Genomic DNA, 15,696 nt, shown 5'->3' on the forward strand with positions numbered 1-15,696 from the left:
AATTAAACGTACAATCGGATTAGAATTTCAATGGTACATCACATTTTGGTAAAAATAAAAGCAAAACAAAACTGATGTCACTGGTCTAGGGGATGTGGTTTGAGTTGTTCTGAGTCAGGGGGGGGGGGTCCCAGTACCTCTACCTTCAGACCAGTTTTCAGAGAAGGGGCTGAAAATGAGTAAATAAAACAGGCCAAATTCAGCGAAAAAACGAAAAATCCTTGACAACAGGTTTCTTGTGTCATACTCTTAATCCTCCCCTCGGAAAAGGATCACCAAGTGTAACATGTAAGTACTTTTTTCCTGCGTGGATTGCCGTTAAACTCCTCTTCCTCCGTTTCAGACCTTCTCAGCTTGGCACTAAAAATCTGAACAGCTTGTTTTAGAAGGCACTCGACGCACGGTACGTCACCATGACGTGCTTGCGTCACTACAGTAAGGTCCTCGCGCACGCTGAAGTAAGGAAAACAAAAACGGAAAGGTGGCACCGGTCAGCGTGAGAAGTGTGGTTTTTAACTTTGTCGTCATCCAAAAAAAAAAAAAAAAAAAAGTCTTTTGTCTCTTTGTTGTGTGTTTGTCTTCTCTCTCTTGGACAAAAATAATAATCGTGTTGACTCAATACTTCGACAAGGAATCACGACGACGGCGATCCTTCAAAAAAAAGAAAGAAAAACGAAACACGTGACGTCACACGGTTTCATATTGGCTGGCTTCCTAAAGAAGACCAAGCAAAAAAATAATAAAAATAAATAAAAAATACAAAATAAAAGCACGAGAGCAAAACGGAGGGAGCTGCCTGAGAGAGAGAGAGTAAAGGGGAGGGAGAGAGAGAAAAGAAAGAGTAAAGGGGGGAGAGAGAGAGAAAAAAAGAGAAAGAAGAGGAGAGAAAGAGTAAAGGGGGGGGGGAGAGAGAGAGAGAGAGAGAGAGAGAGAGAGAGAGAGAGAGAGAGAGAGAGAGAAGAGGAAAGAGTAAAGAAGAGAGAGGGAGAGAGACTCCCAACAGCCCCAGCTGTCTCCTCCTCCTCCTCCTCCCTTAAAGGAATTCTCACTGCAGCCAAGGCAAAAAAAAAAAAAGGGGGGGGGGGTTGGGGGGGGTGGTTAGACACGTAGCTCAACAGTTCACAACCCCTGCAAAAAAGCGCACGCCCCTCCGGATCAGCAGAGCAACAGGAAAAAAACGGGAATTGCTAAAGTAACCGTCCCCCGTGTCCGTGCTGAAGACGAGCAAGACGGGAAAAAGACTCCAGTGAGCGCGCGCGGCTGTCCGAGTTGGTCTGAACGAAAAAAATGAAAATGAATAAAAAAAATCCCACAACATTCAAGTATTCTGCCATTGTAAACACTGATTTCACCTGTGTCTTGTTGTTTTGTCTCGTGCAACACAAGATAGGCCCTCCGGAGAGAGAGCGCGCGCGAGAGACAGAGAGACAGAGAGAGAGAGAGAGAGAGAGAAACTCTGGCCATGCCACACACGCTCCTTGTTTTTGTCCCCGTAGTCTCTCGGTGCGCGTGCCCGCTCCGCCGCCGCCGCCGCTCCCGTTCCTCTCTCACAGGATCGCGCACGCGCAGCACTGCTCGTCCCCGCCGGGAGCCGCCGCGTAGTTCATCTGCCGGACGATCTCGGCGAACAGCTCGTCCACGGAGCTCTTGTTCTTGGCCGAGGTCTCCATGAACGGGCAGTTCCACTCGTCGGCCAGCGCCTTGCCCTCGCCGGCCGCCACCTCGCGCTCGCCGTCCAGGTCCACCTTGTTGCCCACCAGCACCATGGGCACGCGCTCGTAGCGCTTGACGCGCACGATCTGGTCGCGCATGGGCTTGATGTCCTGGAAGCTCTGCTGGTTGACCAGGCTGTAGACCAGGATGAAGCCCTGGCCGTTCTTGATGTACAGGTCGCGCATGGAGGCGAACTGCTCCGTGCCCGCCGTGTCCAGGATCTCCAGCACGGAGGGCGACGAGTCCACCTCGATCTCCTTGCGGTAGAAGTCCTCGATGGTGGGGTCGTACTTCTCGATGAACGAGCCGGTCACGAACTGCACCGTCAGCGCGGACTTGCCCACGCCGCCCGAGCCCAGCACCACCACTTTGTACTCTCTCATGGCTCCGCGCGCTCGCTCGCTCACCCACTCACTCACACTCACACACACTCACACACACACCGCGCACCCGCGCGCTCGTTTCCCTCTCCTCGGTGAGCGCGAGCCTGCCCCGGGCCGTGCCCCTGCATCAGAAAGCCCGTCGCGGACGGACCGTGTGCGGTGGCTCCGTGTTCAGCGCGCGCACACACTCTTCTCTGTCGCGCTCTCTCGCGCACAAACACACACACACACACACACACTCCCTTCCTGCCCCACAGTCCTCAGCGCGCGACGTCTTCACGTCACAGCGCGAGCGGGGAGTTTCTTAAAGGCGCCGCGCGCCCGCGCAGCACCGAGTCCCTTTATGGGCAACAGGCACCACGCCTGCCCCGCTGGCCGGTACCGGTCCACTGCGGCCTGAGTCACCGCCACCGGGGATAAACACACAGCCGTTTAATAAGACGAGGTAACGAGAAAATGATTCAGAATCATGACTTAATACCTCACAATAATTACCATCTGTAAATAATGAGAATGTTCTCATCATTATTAGAAAGAGTGTCAGTCATTTTTATCAGACGCTGTGTCATAATTTAGGCATTAAGTCTTTATTATTAAATTCAAGCCCATTACTACGAGAAAGTGAGTTATATGATTCTAAATCATAATTAGGAGAAAGTCATAATTATGAGATAGTAAATCATAATTAAGGGACAGTAAGTCGTATTGCTGAGATGCGACGTCATAAACATGAATCTCATTTTTATTAGATACTAAGGCAAAATTATAAGTAAGTCATAATTGAGACAATAAGTCATAATTATAAGATAGTAAGTTGTACATATGAGATGCTAAGTCATAATTGATGATTATGATGTAATGTCATAGATATGAGATTTTAAGTTCTCATTATGAGATGCTGTTGTAGTTCTGAGAAGTCATAATTATGAGATAATAAGTTGTACATATGAGATGCTGTGTCATAATTTAATAAAACTATGTCATAATTATGAGCAAATTAGTCAATATTTAGAGATGCTAAGTCATAATTATGACATCATAAAGACTTAATCTCATTATTGTGACATAATATGTCATAATTATAAGATGCTAAGTCATTATGAGATACCAAGCCATAATTATGGAAAATGTAGGTGGGACTTGAAAGGAAAAAAGGAAAAATATTCTTTGTCTAATGTCTAAGTCTAAATTCTAAGTTAGTCAGAATTTTAACGCATTTCCGGAATATAATATACGCTACGTTTTCACTGAAAGTAGTTTTCAGGAGGCCTGTATTTCTTTTCCTTGCCTATCTTGGGAAATCATAGCCTATAGCCTTGAGCTACACTGTATTATAATATGGGAATTTCACTGAACTGGGGTTTGGCCAGGCCTGCGTCTTGATCTCTAACCAACATGCAGAGATGGACGAAGCACAAAAACCATGTACTTGAGTTAAAGTAGAGATACTCAAGGTAAATATCACTCCAGTAAAAGTAGAAGTTCCTCCCTTTAGACCTCCACTGGAGTAAAAGTACTAAAGTATTTGCCTTCAAATGTACTTAAGTATAAAGTAAAAGTACTAAAAGAGTAAACTTAATTCAACTTAGTTCCAAGTTTAAGTTGAATAAAAACTGGCTTTAAACTCAGGATCACAGATGAGCTCCTTTACTATGTTGATCTGTAGGCGTCTGTTCATAAACATAAACCAGCCCAAACTCATTTACTATAAAATGAAATGGTGTTTGTAGAAATTCAGAAAAAAGCCGCGTCAGTCTCGACTGCATATGTGGACATATTTCTATATTGAGCTCTATTTACACAAAGTTAGGTTAGTTCATCATTTATGTTGAACAGACTCTCCCAAAGTTTTACGCTGCTGCGCTGACGTTGAACCGCGTGCTGCACTGGGTCGGTATGACCAACAGGTCAAAACCAGCTCTAAACAAAGTGACCGCTGGGCCCTGATTGGTGCTCTGGCTTTGCGCTTCTTTCGTTTTGACATGTTACGGTTTTTATACACACAGAAACCAAAAGGAACGACAGATTTCTCAGAATGTAGGAGGAAAAAAAAGATATTAGGCTCTGAAATGTAGTGGAGTGAAAGGAAAAAGTCGCCTAGAGTGGAGAAACTTCAGTACAGATACACCAAAAATACTAAAGTACAGAAACTAATTACATTTACTCAGTTACTCAGTTGCTGTCCAGCTCTGTTAAAATGCTGCCACTGAGGAATCTGTGTTAAAAGAAGTCTTTGGGGAGCCTAGATTAACCTCAGAAGAACATGACTGGCCTTTTCAAACATTGATTAAGTCCTTGGTTTAAATCAGTGAAGATCTAGAATAATCCAGCCCATCAACTCATTTGCACAAGCAAACACACGTCACCTTGTTGTCATATGCAGCCCAGTCTCGTCGAGGCTGGATATTCCCCTCAATCGGCGGTTTACCTAATAGCCGACTGGGAAACCAGTCTGCCTGTTACAGGCCACATTAGGTGTGACTAAAAATAGCTGCTAACCTGTGGCACAGAACTGAGTCACTAGCATTTCCTGTGCATCATCATACAGACAGGAGATAAATGGCTTTTCATATGTCAGACGACTGGTCAGAACATTATGACTGGCGATAGACTAGCTGTGGCTAGGCACGCCCTGGAAACCACCTTTGGCCTTCTCTCGGGGTCGGAGGCGGTTTTGCGTTAGAACAGAAACTTCCGGTTTACACAGCGAGATCATCTCAAGCTGAAAGAGTGATCAGCAGAAATATGTGCGGTATGATTTCCAGGATTTTGCAATACTAAAGCAGACACACCCAGCACAAGGCCTAGTTCTGTCTTCCAGCTCGAATGCCTCAGTGCCATGTGTTGGATATTTTGCAGTGGACATCATTCGTCTGTTATTCATTTCTTCCAGATTTCTCCTTCCCGGACAGAGAAGATGTAGACCAGTGGTTTAGACTGTTACACACTTTTTCAGCACCTAATCGACTAGGAGTGGGTGATATGGACAAAAATCTAACATCACAATACATCAAGGCATGATATCTATCAAATTTTATTTTATTTTTTTAGTTTGTCTAGTTTGATAAGTTGAAAACAGATTTTTTAAAATAAATTTTTTTATTGAGTTTTGGGCAAAGAAGTAAATACGTAAATAAAAACACACAATTTGAATAGAAATGTGAACACCATCATCATTATTCAACGTTCCACGACCCGTGCTGCTGTACATCCATTTATACAGGCCTAATTTTGCTCTCTTTGAATGAAATGAAACATGCAGGTGGTCAGGATCCTTCAAGCAAAACTTCAAATGTACACAATTTTCACTTGTTGGTCAGCCGAAGCCCATTTGGTGTCCAAATTTTGCTTGAAGTCAATAGTCACCCAAATCGTACATCCTCAGACCTTCTCTCACTGCGTCCAGGTCTTCATTAAGGTTTAGGACACAGTATGACTTGCTAGGAACTATAAATATGAACAAACCTTCATCGTATAAGTGAATGCTGCAGGCAGCGACTTTAGAAAAGAGCAGAATTCAGACTTTCTCTGGGGAATTCTGGTTTTCTTTCGTGTGCATGCCTGTGCTGCAGGCATATGGACGCTAGGTTATGTTCTCGACTTCTGTTGTTTTTAGTCTACAGTGCCCATAAGCTAGGGGTGTCAAACTCAACTACTAAAGGGGCCATATGAATAATTCTCAACAAATCTGTGAGCCAGAGAAAATATTTTTATTTCATTTTTAATTAATGTTGCGCTATATCCTGAAGTGGTCATCAAAATACGCAAGAACGTCAGCAGTAAAATATCCTGTCCATTAATACTACTACTAATATTACTGCTATTAATATCAGTAGTATAATCACTTATAATCACATGGGTCCGCCCTGGTGAGCCTTGGTTCCTCCCAAGGTCTCCTCCTCAGCTCTGAGGGAGGTTCTCCCTGCCACTGTCGCCCCTGGCTTGCCCGCCGGGGGGGGGTTTACATTCTTGTTAAAACTTTGTCTTTTCTGGAATTCTGTGAAGCTGCTTTGTGACAACTTCCGTTGTAAAAAGCGCTACAAATAAATTTGATTTGATACTTTGGCTCAGTTTCTGATGTGCAGAGCTGAAGTTAAGTGTTAATATTGGTTAAACTGCAGCTGAAATGCAGCGTATTTGGTGACATGACTGGTGTAGAACGGTGTAGAGGTGTCTAGAAGTGTGGCGTAACCGCTGTCGTTGGATTAGGAAAGTCAGAGCACCCGTTCCATTGCAGTGCATGCTGGTGACTGTAGTGCAGCACATTGTGAAACGGGCAAATTTTAATAGAACATTGAAACACTTCTGTGGGCCGGATAGGATTGTGTAGCAGGCCTGATGAGGCCCGCGGGCCTTGTGTTTGACCCATGGGCCCTAAGCCATAAAGTATCCTAAACCACATTTACAAGTCTGCATGACCTTAATGAAGGATCCAGTTTTAGCAGGTTTTGGGGGACGTACTTGCAGAAAATATTTGGGTGACTATTGACTACCAGGCGTTTTTTTTTTTTTTAAAGCAGTGTTGTAGCTCTAAATACAACACATAACTGCTTACTCAAACAGTACGTAACATACCTCATATATTGTATTTACAGTATTATGTGTATATATACATGTATATATCAACCATAGATATATTTATAATTGTGTATATATTGTTCATATAGTTATGTATTTATATAGATACGTCATATTTATGCCTGTTATTGCACATTTGCATGGTCTGTTTTGCACTATTGCACTTCTGGTAGATGCTAGCAGCATTTTGTTGCCTTTTACTTGTACTGAGCAATGACAATAAAGTTGAATCTATCTATCTATCTATCTATCTATCTATCTATCTATCTATCTATCTATCTATCTATCTATCTATCTATCTATCTATCTATCTATCTAAAGAAGCAAAATTTGGACTATATCCACAATATGCTCAGTAAACAGATGAGTTAATTTGCTGCTGTTGGAACAAAACCCCATTTCTCCAAAATGGTAACTTTACAGGAGAAGGAAAAAACAGTCTATTTTTAATGTAAGTCAATGGAACCACTTTTTTCCAAGTAATATTGGGTCATTTCTGTTGGTCCATTCATCATGAAATTTACACACAAAATAAAGGGCAACATTATTTAAATTATTTTATTTAAATTATGTCAAAAACTAAAAAAACAACAAAACAAATCAAGATCTGAGGTTTTGTTCTGCATTATATATAAACAAGCATTTAAACCCTTTACAATACAAGCTTGTTATTCTATTATTTAGCAGCTACTATGAAACGATTGCGTTAGTTAGCAGTTTAAAGGGTTAAACAAATGGCCCTTAGACGACGTGTAAAGGCCTCTTGGGCAGGGATTTCTATTCTTCATAGTTAATTCTGTTCTATGCTGAAGGGACTCAAAGAGAATCAATCTCAACACTCAATCGTGCATATTAATTATCATGTTCATGTGCTCTGGGGTGTGATACAGCGATGACAGCCGTTCAATCAATCCCACAAACACCTCCAGCCATCAAACAATGATGTGATATTATTGCTTGTTCAGAAGTGGCAGGCCAGTTTATTCCTTCAGGAAATGATGTATTGCTAAGAGAAAGCATCCTAAATATTATCTACATATCTAATATTTCTCACTATGAAACTATCATAAGATTATTTAGCCTTTTTTTTCTTGGTACTTTCTGATTGTTTAAAATAAAATAAGTCTATGTATGTAATACGTGAAAGTATAGGTGGAATCTTCTTATAATGTATTTACAACAATCTCAATATTTGACATATTTTATATTGCCCTACGTTTTGGGAAATTCCACTCCCGAGTCAGAATCGTTTATAGTGGTGGTGATAGGAACCAGACGTCTGAAGAGTTCAGTGCCTCTGAAAGCTCCCTCACAGACAGCTATCATGCTCAGTCATTGCAAATGCACCGCCGGACATTGTTTTATGGTAGTTTTACAATAAGATTTCGCACAATAGTCCACAAAGAAACCACATTTTCCCAGATGTACTGTTTTTACTCCCATCAACATCTCAGAAGACTCTCTCTCTGTTGTAGGTTCACGGGTGGTTTTGGATAGTGAATAACATGGCAGTATTTGCACTGTAGACTGTACAACCCCTGGTTCCTATCACCACCACTGTGAAGAGGTTGGTAAGTTTCATATCACTGATTGAACGATGTAGATGCTTGGAATCGGTGGAATGTCCCTTTAAGGTATTTTCATCAGCCGAGGTGTAATTTTTCATTTTTTCCACAATTTCACCAACGACTCTTTCATCATACAGGGGAGCACAGGGCATTCCAGCCCTGAGAAAACTCAATTAAAAGGTGAATGAGAGCATCCGCCTTCGCTGACAGGTAGAAATCCAACTAATCAGCTCCAGGCCTCGGTGAAGGCCCCATCGATCTGCACTCAGCCACACCAGTGAAGTGTCTTTTCTTGTCATTGATCGTTTCTCCTCTACATGCTCACATGCACACAGCAGGTCCAGGGCAGATACATTGCAGTTGTGGATTGGCCACTCAGCGAGCATAAAAGGCCGTCACATTTAGAAAGCCTTTGAATTGTGTGTGGGGGGAGGGGGCGGGATACACATTTTGATGTGTGTATTTCAACCAGTGTGAAGGTTCAGCAAATCAACTAAGGCATGAACTGAGTCTGTAAAGTGTTTCTTTGTTATTTAAACCTCAGTGAATTGTAGTTCGGGCTAAATGGAGGCCTAATTGGATCAGGAGAAGCAATTCAATTAATTCAGAGAATTTGCTAAATTATGCCTGACCCTCCTGTCAGCCAGGCACGGCAATCAGGGAGGTGCTAGCATGTTGCCTATGGTTCTGTATAGCACCAAAAAGGGTTCTTCTATTGTTATGAGCTTGAAATCTTACCAATGGCAGAGCCATTTTTCAAAAAGGTTCTACATAGAATCATATAGAACACATTTTCCATCAACCTGAGGAACCTTTACACCATGCGACAAACCATTTAAGCATGACATGGTTCTACATAGAACTCATGGTTCTATACAGAGCTATTGCTTTTACTAAAGAACTCTTGAACACTGTAGAAAATGGTATCTTGTCAAGTAAATTTATCCTAGATCTGCTCAATAAATCTGATTTCTAATTTCTCCTGTTTAGACTGAAGCTTGTTTTTGAAGATTTTTTTACTCATTTCCAAACATTTTAACTTGTTTTAAGTCATTTTATCAAGTAAAATTACCTCACTGTACTGGCAGACACCCGTCGACTTATGTCAGTATAGTGAGATAATTCGACATACTAAAAGCACTTAAAACAGGTAAAGAAATGTCTAGAAACAAGTTAAATAATCTTAAAATAAGCTTAACAACGATCTTAAACAAAGAAATATTAGATATTTCGACTAGAATTAAGATCGTTTCACTTGAAAAGATACTATTGTTTGCAGGGAAAAAACATCTTTTAAGAAGTTTAGGGTGACGACTACACTGTTGTCAGCAGCAAGCTATAGCCTGATGCTATGATATAGCATATTTGGAAACTGTAGCAACCCCTGTAAAAAATAATAAAATCTGGCCCCCTGGCTCTTAGCCAATCACGTCGCTCAGACAGAACTCCTCCAAAACCTGCTGTGAGAACGTCGGTGGCAGTAAATTAGAATTACTAGGCAGCAATGTTGTTCCTGAGGAACGTATATCCTGATCATCTGGAGCGTGGAACTGTTTTTATTTCACTCCTGAAGCTGAAAAGACGGCTTAATGTTCTACTATTAGCAGGCAGGCTTATGCTAGCGGCAATTTAAGCTAAGCTTGATCTGAGTTACTGTATTGGCTTCAAAAACATTGTAGTATGAGGTTTAGCTTTAAATAACTACAGTAAAAGGTTAAGATTAGCTAACTAGTTAGCTTCTCTTAGCTTAGAGCTTGGTACATTAAACAGGACAGCTCAAATTTATGATTCTAACATGTGTGAAGGTAAATATTAATGTACCTTTCTATGTATTGCTTTGTACGTGTACTAGATGCCGAGTCCTCCTCACGACTGGCTAGCTACAATGTTAGCCTTGTTAGCATTAACACAGTGGTGTAATCCTAAGAAAAAAGGTGAGTGTACTATAAATCCCAGCGCACCTGGCGACTAAACTGACCCTTATGAATGCTTCTGAATATTTGACTTGACTCTAAAGCCAGTCTGCCTTCTACAAAATTGCTAATATCCTATTAGCTGTGGAAATGCTGCTACTTTCACAGAGCTAATGTTAGCAAACCTCACCTAAAGATAGTTAACCCTCTATTACATGAACTATTATTTAAATATGATCATTTAAAAAAGTTATCATGTGTTTTTGAAATGTACAATTGCTTAAATAATGGAAATAGTGGGGAAAAAACTATATAATTTTTTTAAAGTGGTGTATTTGAAAAATTGTTGCCATATAGCAACAATGCGCAATCGTACCATAGCACCATAAAATCTGGGAAAAAAACAACTACAGATCTAATCTTTCTCTAAAAACATACTTTTACTGATAACAAGACCAAACAAATCCAATTCATAATGAGTGAAACGTATGACCCAATATTTACAAATATTGGAAATTAATACAATTTTAATGTAATGTATGATAATGACAACATCATAATAAGAATTCCTGGTCATGTGATGTCATAAAGTATTTGTCTTTTTAAAGAAAACAACCCTTTTCCCACAATTAAATAGGAAAAAAATAATTTTATATCACTGCTTTTTAGTAAAATTGAGATAAAGTAGTTGATGCCATATGGCAACACCGTGCAATAGAGGGTTAACATGTCATGCCGCTCGTAAGCTACACAATTATTCATCTGAATCAACTTTTATAGGAGTTTTCAATCACAGTTTGCTTATTATTTCCTGAAATCATACCAGTATGTCTGTGTCTGACTGCATGAGACGTAAAGAATTGAAGTATTCTGTGGTGGTTTCTATAGAAATGGGTGAAAATGAATCAATCAAAATTGTTTAGACGTGGAACTGAACAATCATATTTTGCTCTTTCAAACCAGCATGAGATGTTTGTCTTCTCCTTGACTTGTGAATCATCTTGGAATGAAAAAGCATAAGTGAGTTACGCCATGTGAGAAATACCCCCTGGTATTCGGGGGGGTCCCAGTGTTGGCTCGCTAATCCAGTATTGTCTGGCTGCTCCATCACCATAGCAGCGCTGATGCTAGTTTCACTGGCAACAAAATGACTGGTTCAACAGTTCTTCTTCTGGAAATACTATTTTAATGCACTCTTCTTCACAGTAATTAAGATTTTACACTTCGCTTCCTTTTTTCTTTGATTTGAGAAATGAGAACGATTCACTCACTCCACCAGTCTCTCTGGAAATTCGTCAAGTTTTCAGATTTAAAAATACACTGTGGCATATTTGTGGCATACTGTATCTTTTTCAGACACATCCCAGGCATAGTTGCAGTTGCTACACAATGAAGGACCAACTGGATGAGCCACTTTGCTACAGCACCACCCCGAGGCAGACCAGTGCCTCATTCCTAGTTAGATAAGAATACCAAAGACAGCAGCTCGCTGACTGTGGGTGAAGCAGCTAAGCGGTGACAGCATAACGACAATAAGTTTATGTTCAGTGACTTTCCAGAATTTTGGTTTTGAGGCTTTAGCGGTGTCAAAGTGGCTAATTAAGGGGTTCCGGACCCCCACCCCGAATTTCACACTTTGGGTATATACAAGAACTCATATTTATGAGTTAATATATGGAAACTGCCTGGTAAAAAGTCAGTATACAGCACCGCTGCTTAAGCATTAGCTCATCTGAACGAATTAACTTCCATCCATCCATTAATTTTCCAAGCCGCTTCTCCGTCAGGGTCGCGGGACGAATTAACTTCTGCTGCTAAAACCTCCTCCATAGAAAGATTCCACTTTAACACTGAACAGCTTAATTATTTTCCTGGTTTGACTGGAGTAAACATGCTGCCCACAATCCATTTTCACACTTTAACACTTTACATTCGTATTTTGTCGCTTGGCCAGTTTGTTTTTGAAAGAAAACTGTTTCAGATGTTCTCCTCCAGCATTTTCCATTTTCCTTTCTGCTAATAAGCATTTACGTCTGTTAGTAGAAGTGTTACAGATGCTAACAGGTAACCTGAGCAGAAGGTCGCACAAACTTGTCAACAATAGCTAAAGTAGGCGTGTCTCCTCTCGAACCACATGAGTACATTATCTCTTCTAAACGCTTAATATGGAAGAAGACCTCTACAGTAAGCCAAACGAGGCTTTGACGAGGTGAAATGTAATACGCTGCACATGTCTACACATAGACCGCCACTGGATATAGTGCGCAGTGGAAACTCTATACCATGGAACTGAAACACGCCTTTACACGCTCGCCTGAAAACGCAGACCAATTCAAAGAACACTGCCAAACAAGACAGTCAATTTACATAACCTGTTTTCAGCTGTGCTGAGTTCATGCATGCATGTATGTCTGCAGTAGAGCTTGATACTCAACTCCAGCTTGGCCTGACCGCCGGGGATCAATAACAACTGCGCTGGCGTCTGAGCAGCGGTCTGGCTTTGATGTAACCCAACCAGACGGAGCGTGTGAACGGCTGTAGTCCGGCTCAACAGGGGTTAAACCCAAACTAGCCCATCTGTAAACCACACTGTTGCCTTTACCTGATTAATTAACTGGAACTGTACAACACGTATGGATTTCCTGCTCCAGATTTAATTACTCTCTCAGCTCTCCGCACTGATAGGACGGCCTGGAAGCTATAGGAGACAGTGGGATCAGACAGGGCTTAAAACTGGGCCTCAGAGAAGGGCTTCTCAAATGTTCTCATGTCAAAGAAGGAAAGCGTTGCTGGACAGTAAAGCTCAAATGTTTTCATTCCTAATTTTATATGCTGGTCCATATTGTGTTACTGTTCAATCAGTTTAATGGGGACCTACTCAGCCTGCAGAGTTTAGTTCCAGATACTATCTGCAATAGAATATATATATATATATATATTATCTATACTTTACTACAATACTATCTGCAATACTATCTGGAACTAACTTTGGGAACTTTACAGTAGAAGGAAAAAACTACTTTACTTTTAATGTAAGTCAATGGAACCAGACATTTTCCAAGTCATTTTGGGTTATTTCTATAGTCCGTTCATCATGAAATTTACAAACAATGTAAAAGGTAACAGGCATTTTCAAATTATATCAAAAACTATGAAATGTTTTACATATATACATATATAAGAAATGATTGTAAATGATATATTCTATCTCTTCTTTTCTACCACAACCTAAAGTCAACCAAATGTAAAGCAAATAACAAACATGCATTTTTATTGTTCAGTGAAATTATAGTAGTAATACATTTTTTTATCTTCCATCAGTTTGAATTCTGTAACCAATGAACATCAACAAAAATAAGTCATGGAAAGATCAATTAAATTCTCAAAAGGCAGCGGACAGGATTGATTTAAACCTGTGAAAACATGGCTGTTAATTTAGGGTCTTGAGACCAAGACCAGCCTCCAGTGCTGCAACAGTAGTTCCAACCCATATCTGAGCCTTCACTGGTGTTAAAAATTCAGCTTTTCATTAAATTTTCATGTCAACAATCTTTCACTTCAAAACCAAGCATGCAAACACATCATACAACCTTTGGGCTGTGGTGTCAACCAATCCTTACTGCTGGCCTAGCCACTGATCTACAAGCTAATATTTACAACCAAGCCAACATGTCTTACCTCGGACATCAAGCGAAACAGAACTGAATAACAAAACAACTATTCTATCTTTATTTACGCACAAAACTGGAGCGTTTTTTTTTTTTTTATCATTTTAGCCAGAGAAAAGAGCCAAACTGGGAAAGGTATCTACATAAACAGGTAGCTACCCTGCTACCCTGCCCTACTTAGCATTTACATTGTTATCCTCCTGATATGACATCCTGTAGTTCCTGTATTTTTTTAATAATCCATTCACTCCATTGTTATGATGATTTGATGATAATTATATGGCTGAGATAAGATATTCAGCTTCCTAGCAGCTCACTCTTAAAAGTCCACCCCAAAGCCATTTTTCAAAAGCCGCTTCAACTTTCATCTTCAGAAGTGAGTTTTCATAGTGTGTGAAACAGAAAACCTTACTGTAGAAGCTATACGCAGCAATAGGTGTGAGTTAGCATGTTTACAGTAGATGTAGGGATTATTAAATGTTTCATTTTGGCCCAACAGTTAAAACGTAGGCATTTTAATTACATGTCACTTTTCCATTCAATTTAAATACATAAATCCAATGTAAAAATGGTATTATAGCTTATAAATACTTGTAGGATTTATGCAATTCTTTTACATGACGTTTATGTATTATGAATTCACAGCACAGTTACTTAGACTGTGTAAAGGTATTAAATGGCAAAACAGGTTAAATTCACAAACATTTACTGTAGTCCAAATTACATTAAACAGTATTTGCTGTGTCACATTACAAGAAACGAGAGAGAGAGAGATGTAAACTTTACATGTAAACATGTAAACTTTAAAGTCTAATGTGAAAGAAATAAACAGAACTTTTTAGAGTTCATCCGTGATCAAATTCCCTGCTATAGAATTTCTGTTCACTCGTAACTGAACTGCTAATTACAGCAGATGTTTATGTGCACGACGTTCCTTTTGAGGTGCAGCTCTCATGGGGCAGTCATGGCTGGAGGTTAGGGAACTAGCCTCGTGACCGGAAGGTCGCCGGTTCGATCCCCAGAACTGACAGCACATGACTGAGGTGTCCTTGAGCAAGACACCTAACCCCCAACTGCTCCCCGGGTGCTGCGGATTGGGGCTGCCCACTGTGTGTGTGTGTGTGTGTGTGTGTGTGTGTGGTGTTTCACTTCATGGATGGGTTAAATGCGGAGGTGAAATTTCCCCGTCGTGGGACTAATAAGGGTCACTTAATCTTAATGACAAAAACCATGAACTGTTGATTTGAATATTAATATAATACAACTTTATATACAGCTTCACAATAAATCCCTCCCATTGTTTATTTAATCTACCTTTTGTAGATTTTGGCTTGCTTCTAGTGAAAATAAATAAGTAGATTTTTTATGCTTTTTATGTAAAATATTTGCTTAATGTTTATGGCGGTCATGAGTCATTTTACTGAGCGTAGGCTTGGTAACTTTGTGGGAAGGCAGATCTCCAGCATTAGGGTTGTGCAGCCCTGCTGTTCAGGGAAAAGACACATGCTACACTGGCTATTTCACAGGCTAGTAAGGTGACTGCTAGCTTTTGCAGCCTGACTAGCTCAATACACCTTTGGAAAATCTTCTCAAGAAACAGCGAGTCCAGCTTCAATGTTGCAAATGATTTAGCATGACCTCCTAAACGGCCGCACCTGCCATCCCTGGAGCTCCCAGTCTCTTCCTGTGGAATCCATCACAACAATCATAAATTAGCGCTGACTCATGCTAGCTGTGCTGTAAGGACATGCAATGAGATTCTTTCAAAGTGCATTAATCATTTAGAATGGTTCTTAATCCCTGCTTTGGGCAAATCAGCACTTCACTGTTAGCTATAGCTAATTCATTTTAAACTAATCCAATTCCCTAGTCA

The 15,696-nt window shown here is 40.6% G+C and overlaps 1 protein-coding gene across 2 annotated transcripts; it reads right to left on the minus strand.

Moving 5' to 3' along the window:
• Positions 1–965: 965 nt before the first annotated feature.
• Positions 966–14,597, minus strand: LOC108434103 (ras-related protein Rap-2b). Of its 2 annotated transcripts, XR_005130486.1 has the most exons (3): positions 14,584–14,597; positions 1,353–1,454; positions 966–1,274 (listed from the first exon to the last, which is right to left on the minus strand). XR_005130486.1 is itself a non-coding variant. In XM_037540229.1 (2 exons), the coding sequence occupies exon 1, from the start codon at positions 2,094–2,096 to the stop codon at positions 1,548–1,550; it is 549 nt and encodes a 182-aa protein (XP_037396126.1). In that variant the 5' UTR covers positions 2,097–2,471; the 3' UTR covers positions 966–1,274; positions 1,353–1,547. The 2 variants fall into 2 exon arrangements, 1 of the variants encoding a protein (XP_037396126.1); XM_037540229.1 differs by lacking the exon at positions 14,584–14,597 and having other exon boundaries at positions 1,353–2,471.
• Between the last annotated feature and the right edge of the window lie 1,099 nt (positions 14,598–15,696).

The sequence above is a fragment of the Pygocentrus nattereri genome, chromosome 7 (assembly GCF_015220715.1).
Source record: "Pygocentrus nattereri isolate fPygNat1 chromosome 7, fPygNat1.pri, whole genome shotgun sequence".
In the NCBI taxonomy this organism is placed as follows: domain Eukaryota; kingdom Metazoa; phylum Chordata; class Actinopteri; order Characiformes; family Serrasalmidae; genus Pygocentrus; species Pygocentrus nattereri.

Bases quoted from the DNA above. Each gene is read 5' to 3' on its own strand.
- LOC108434103 (XM_037540229.1), bottom strand. From the start codon at position 2,096: ATGAGAGAGTACAAAGTGGTGGTGCTGGGCTCGGGCGGCGTGGGCAAG.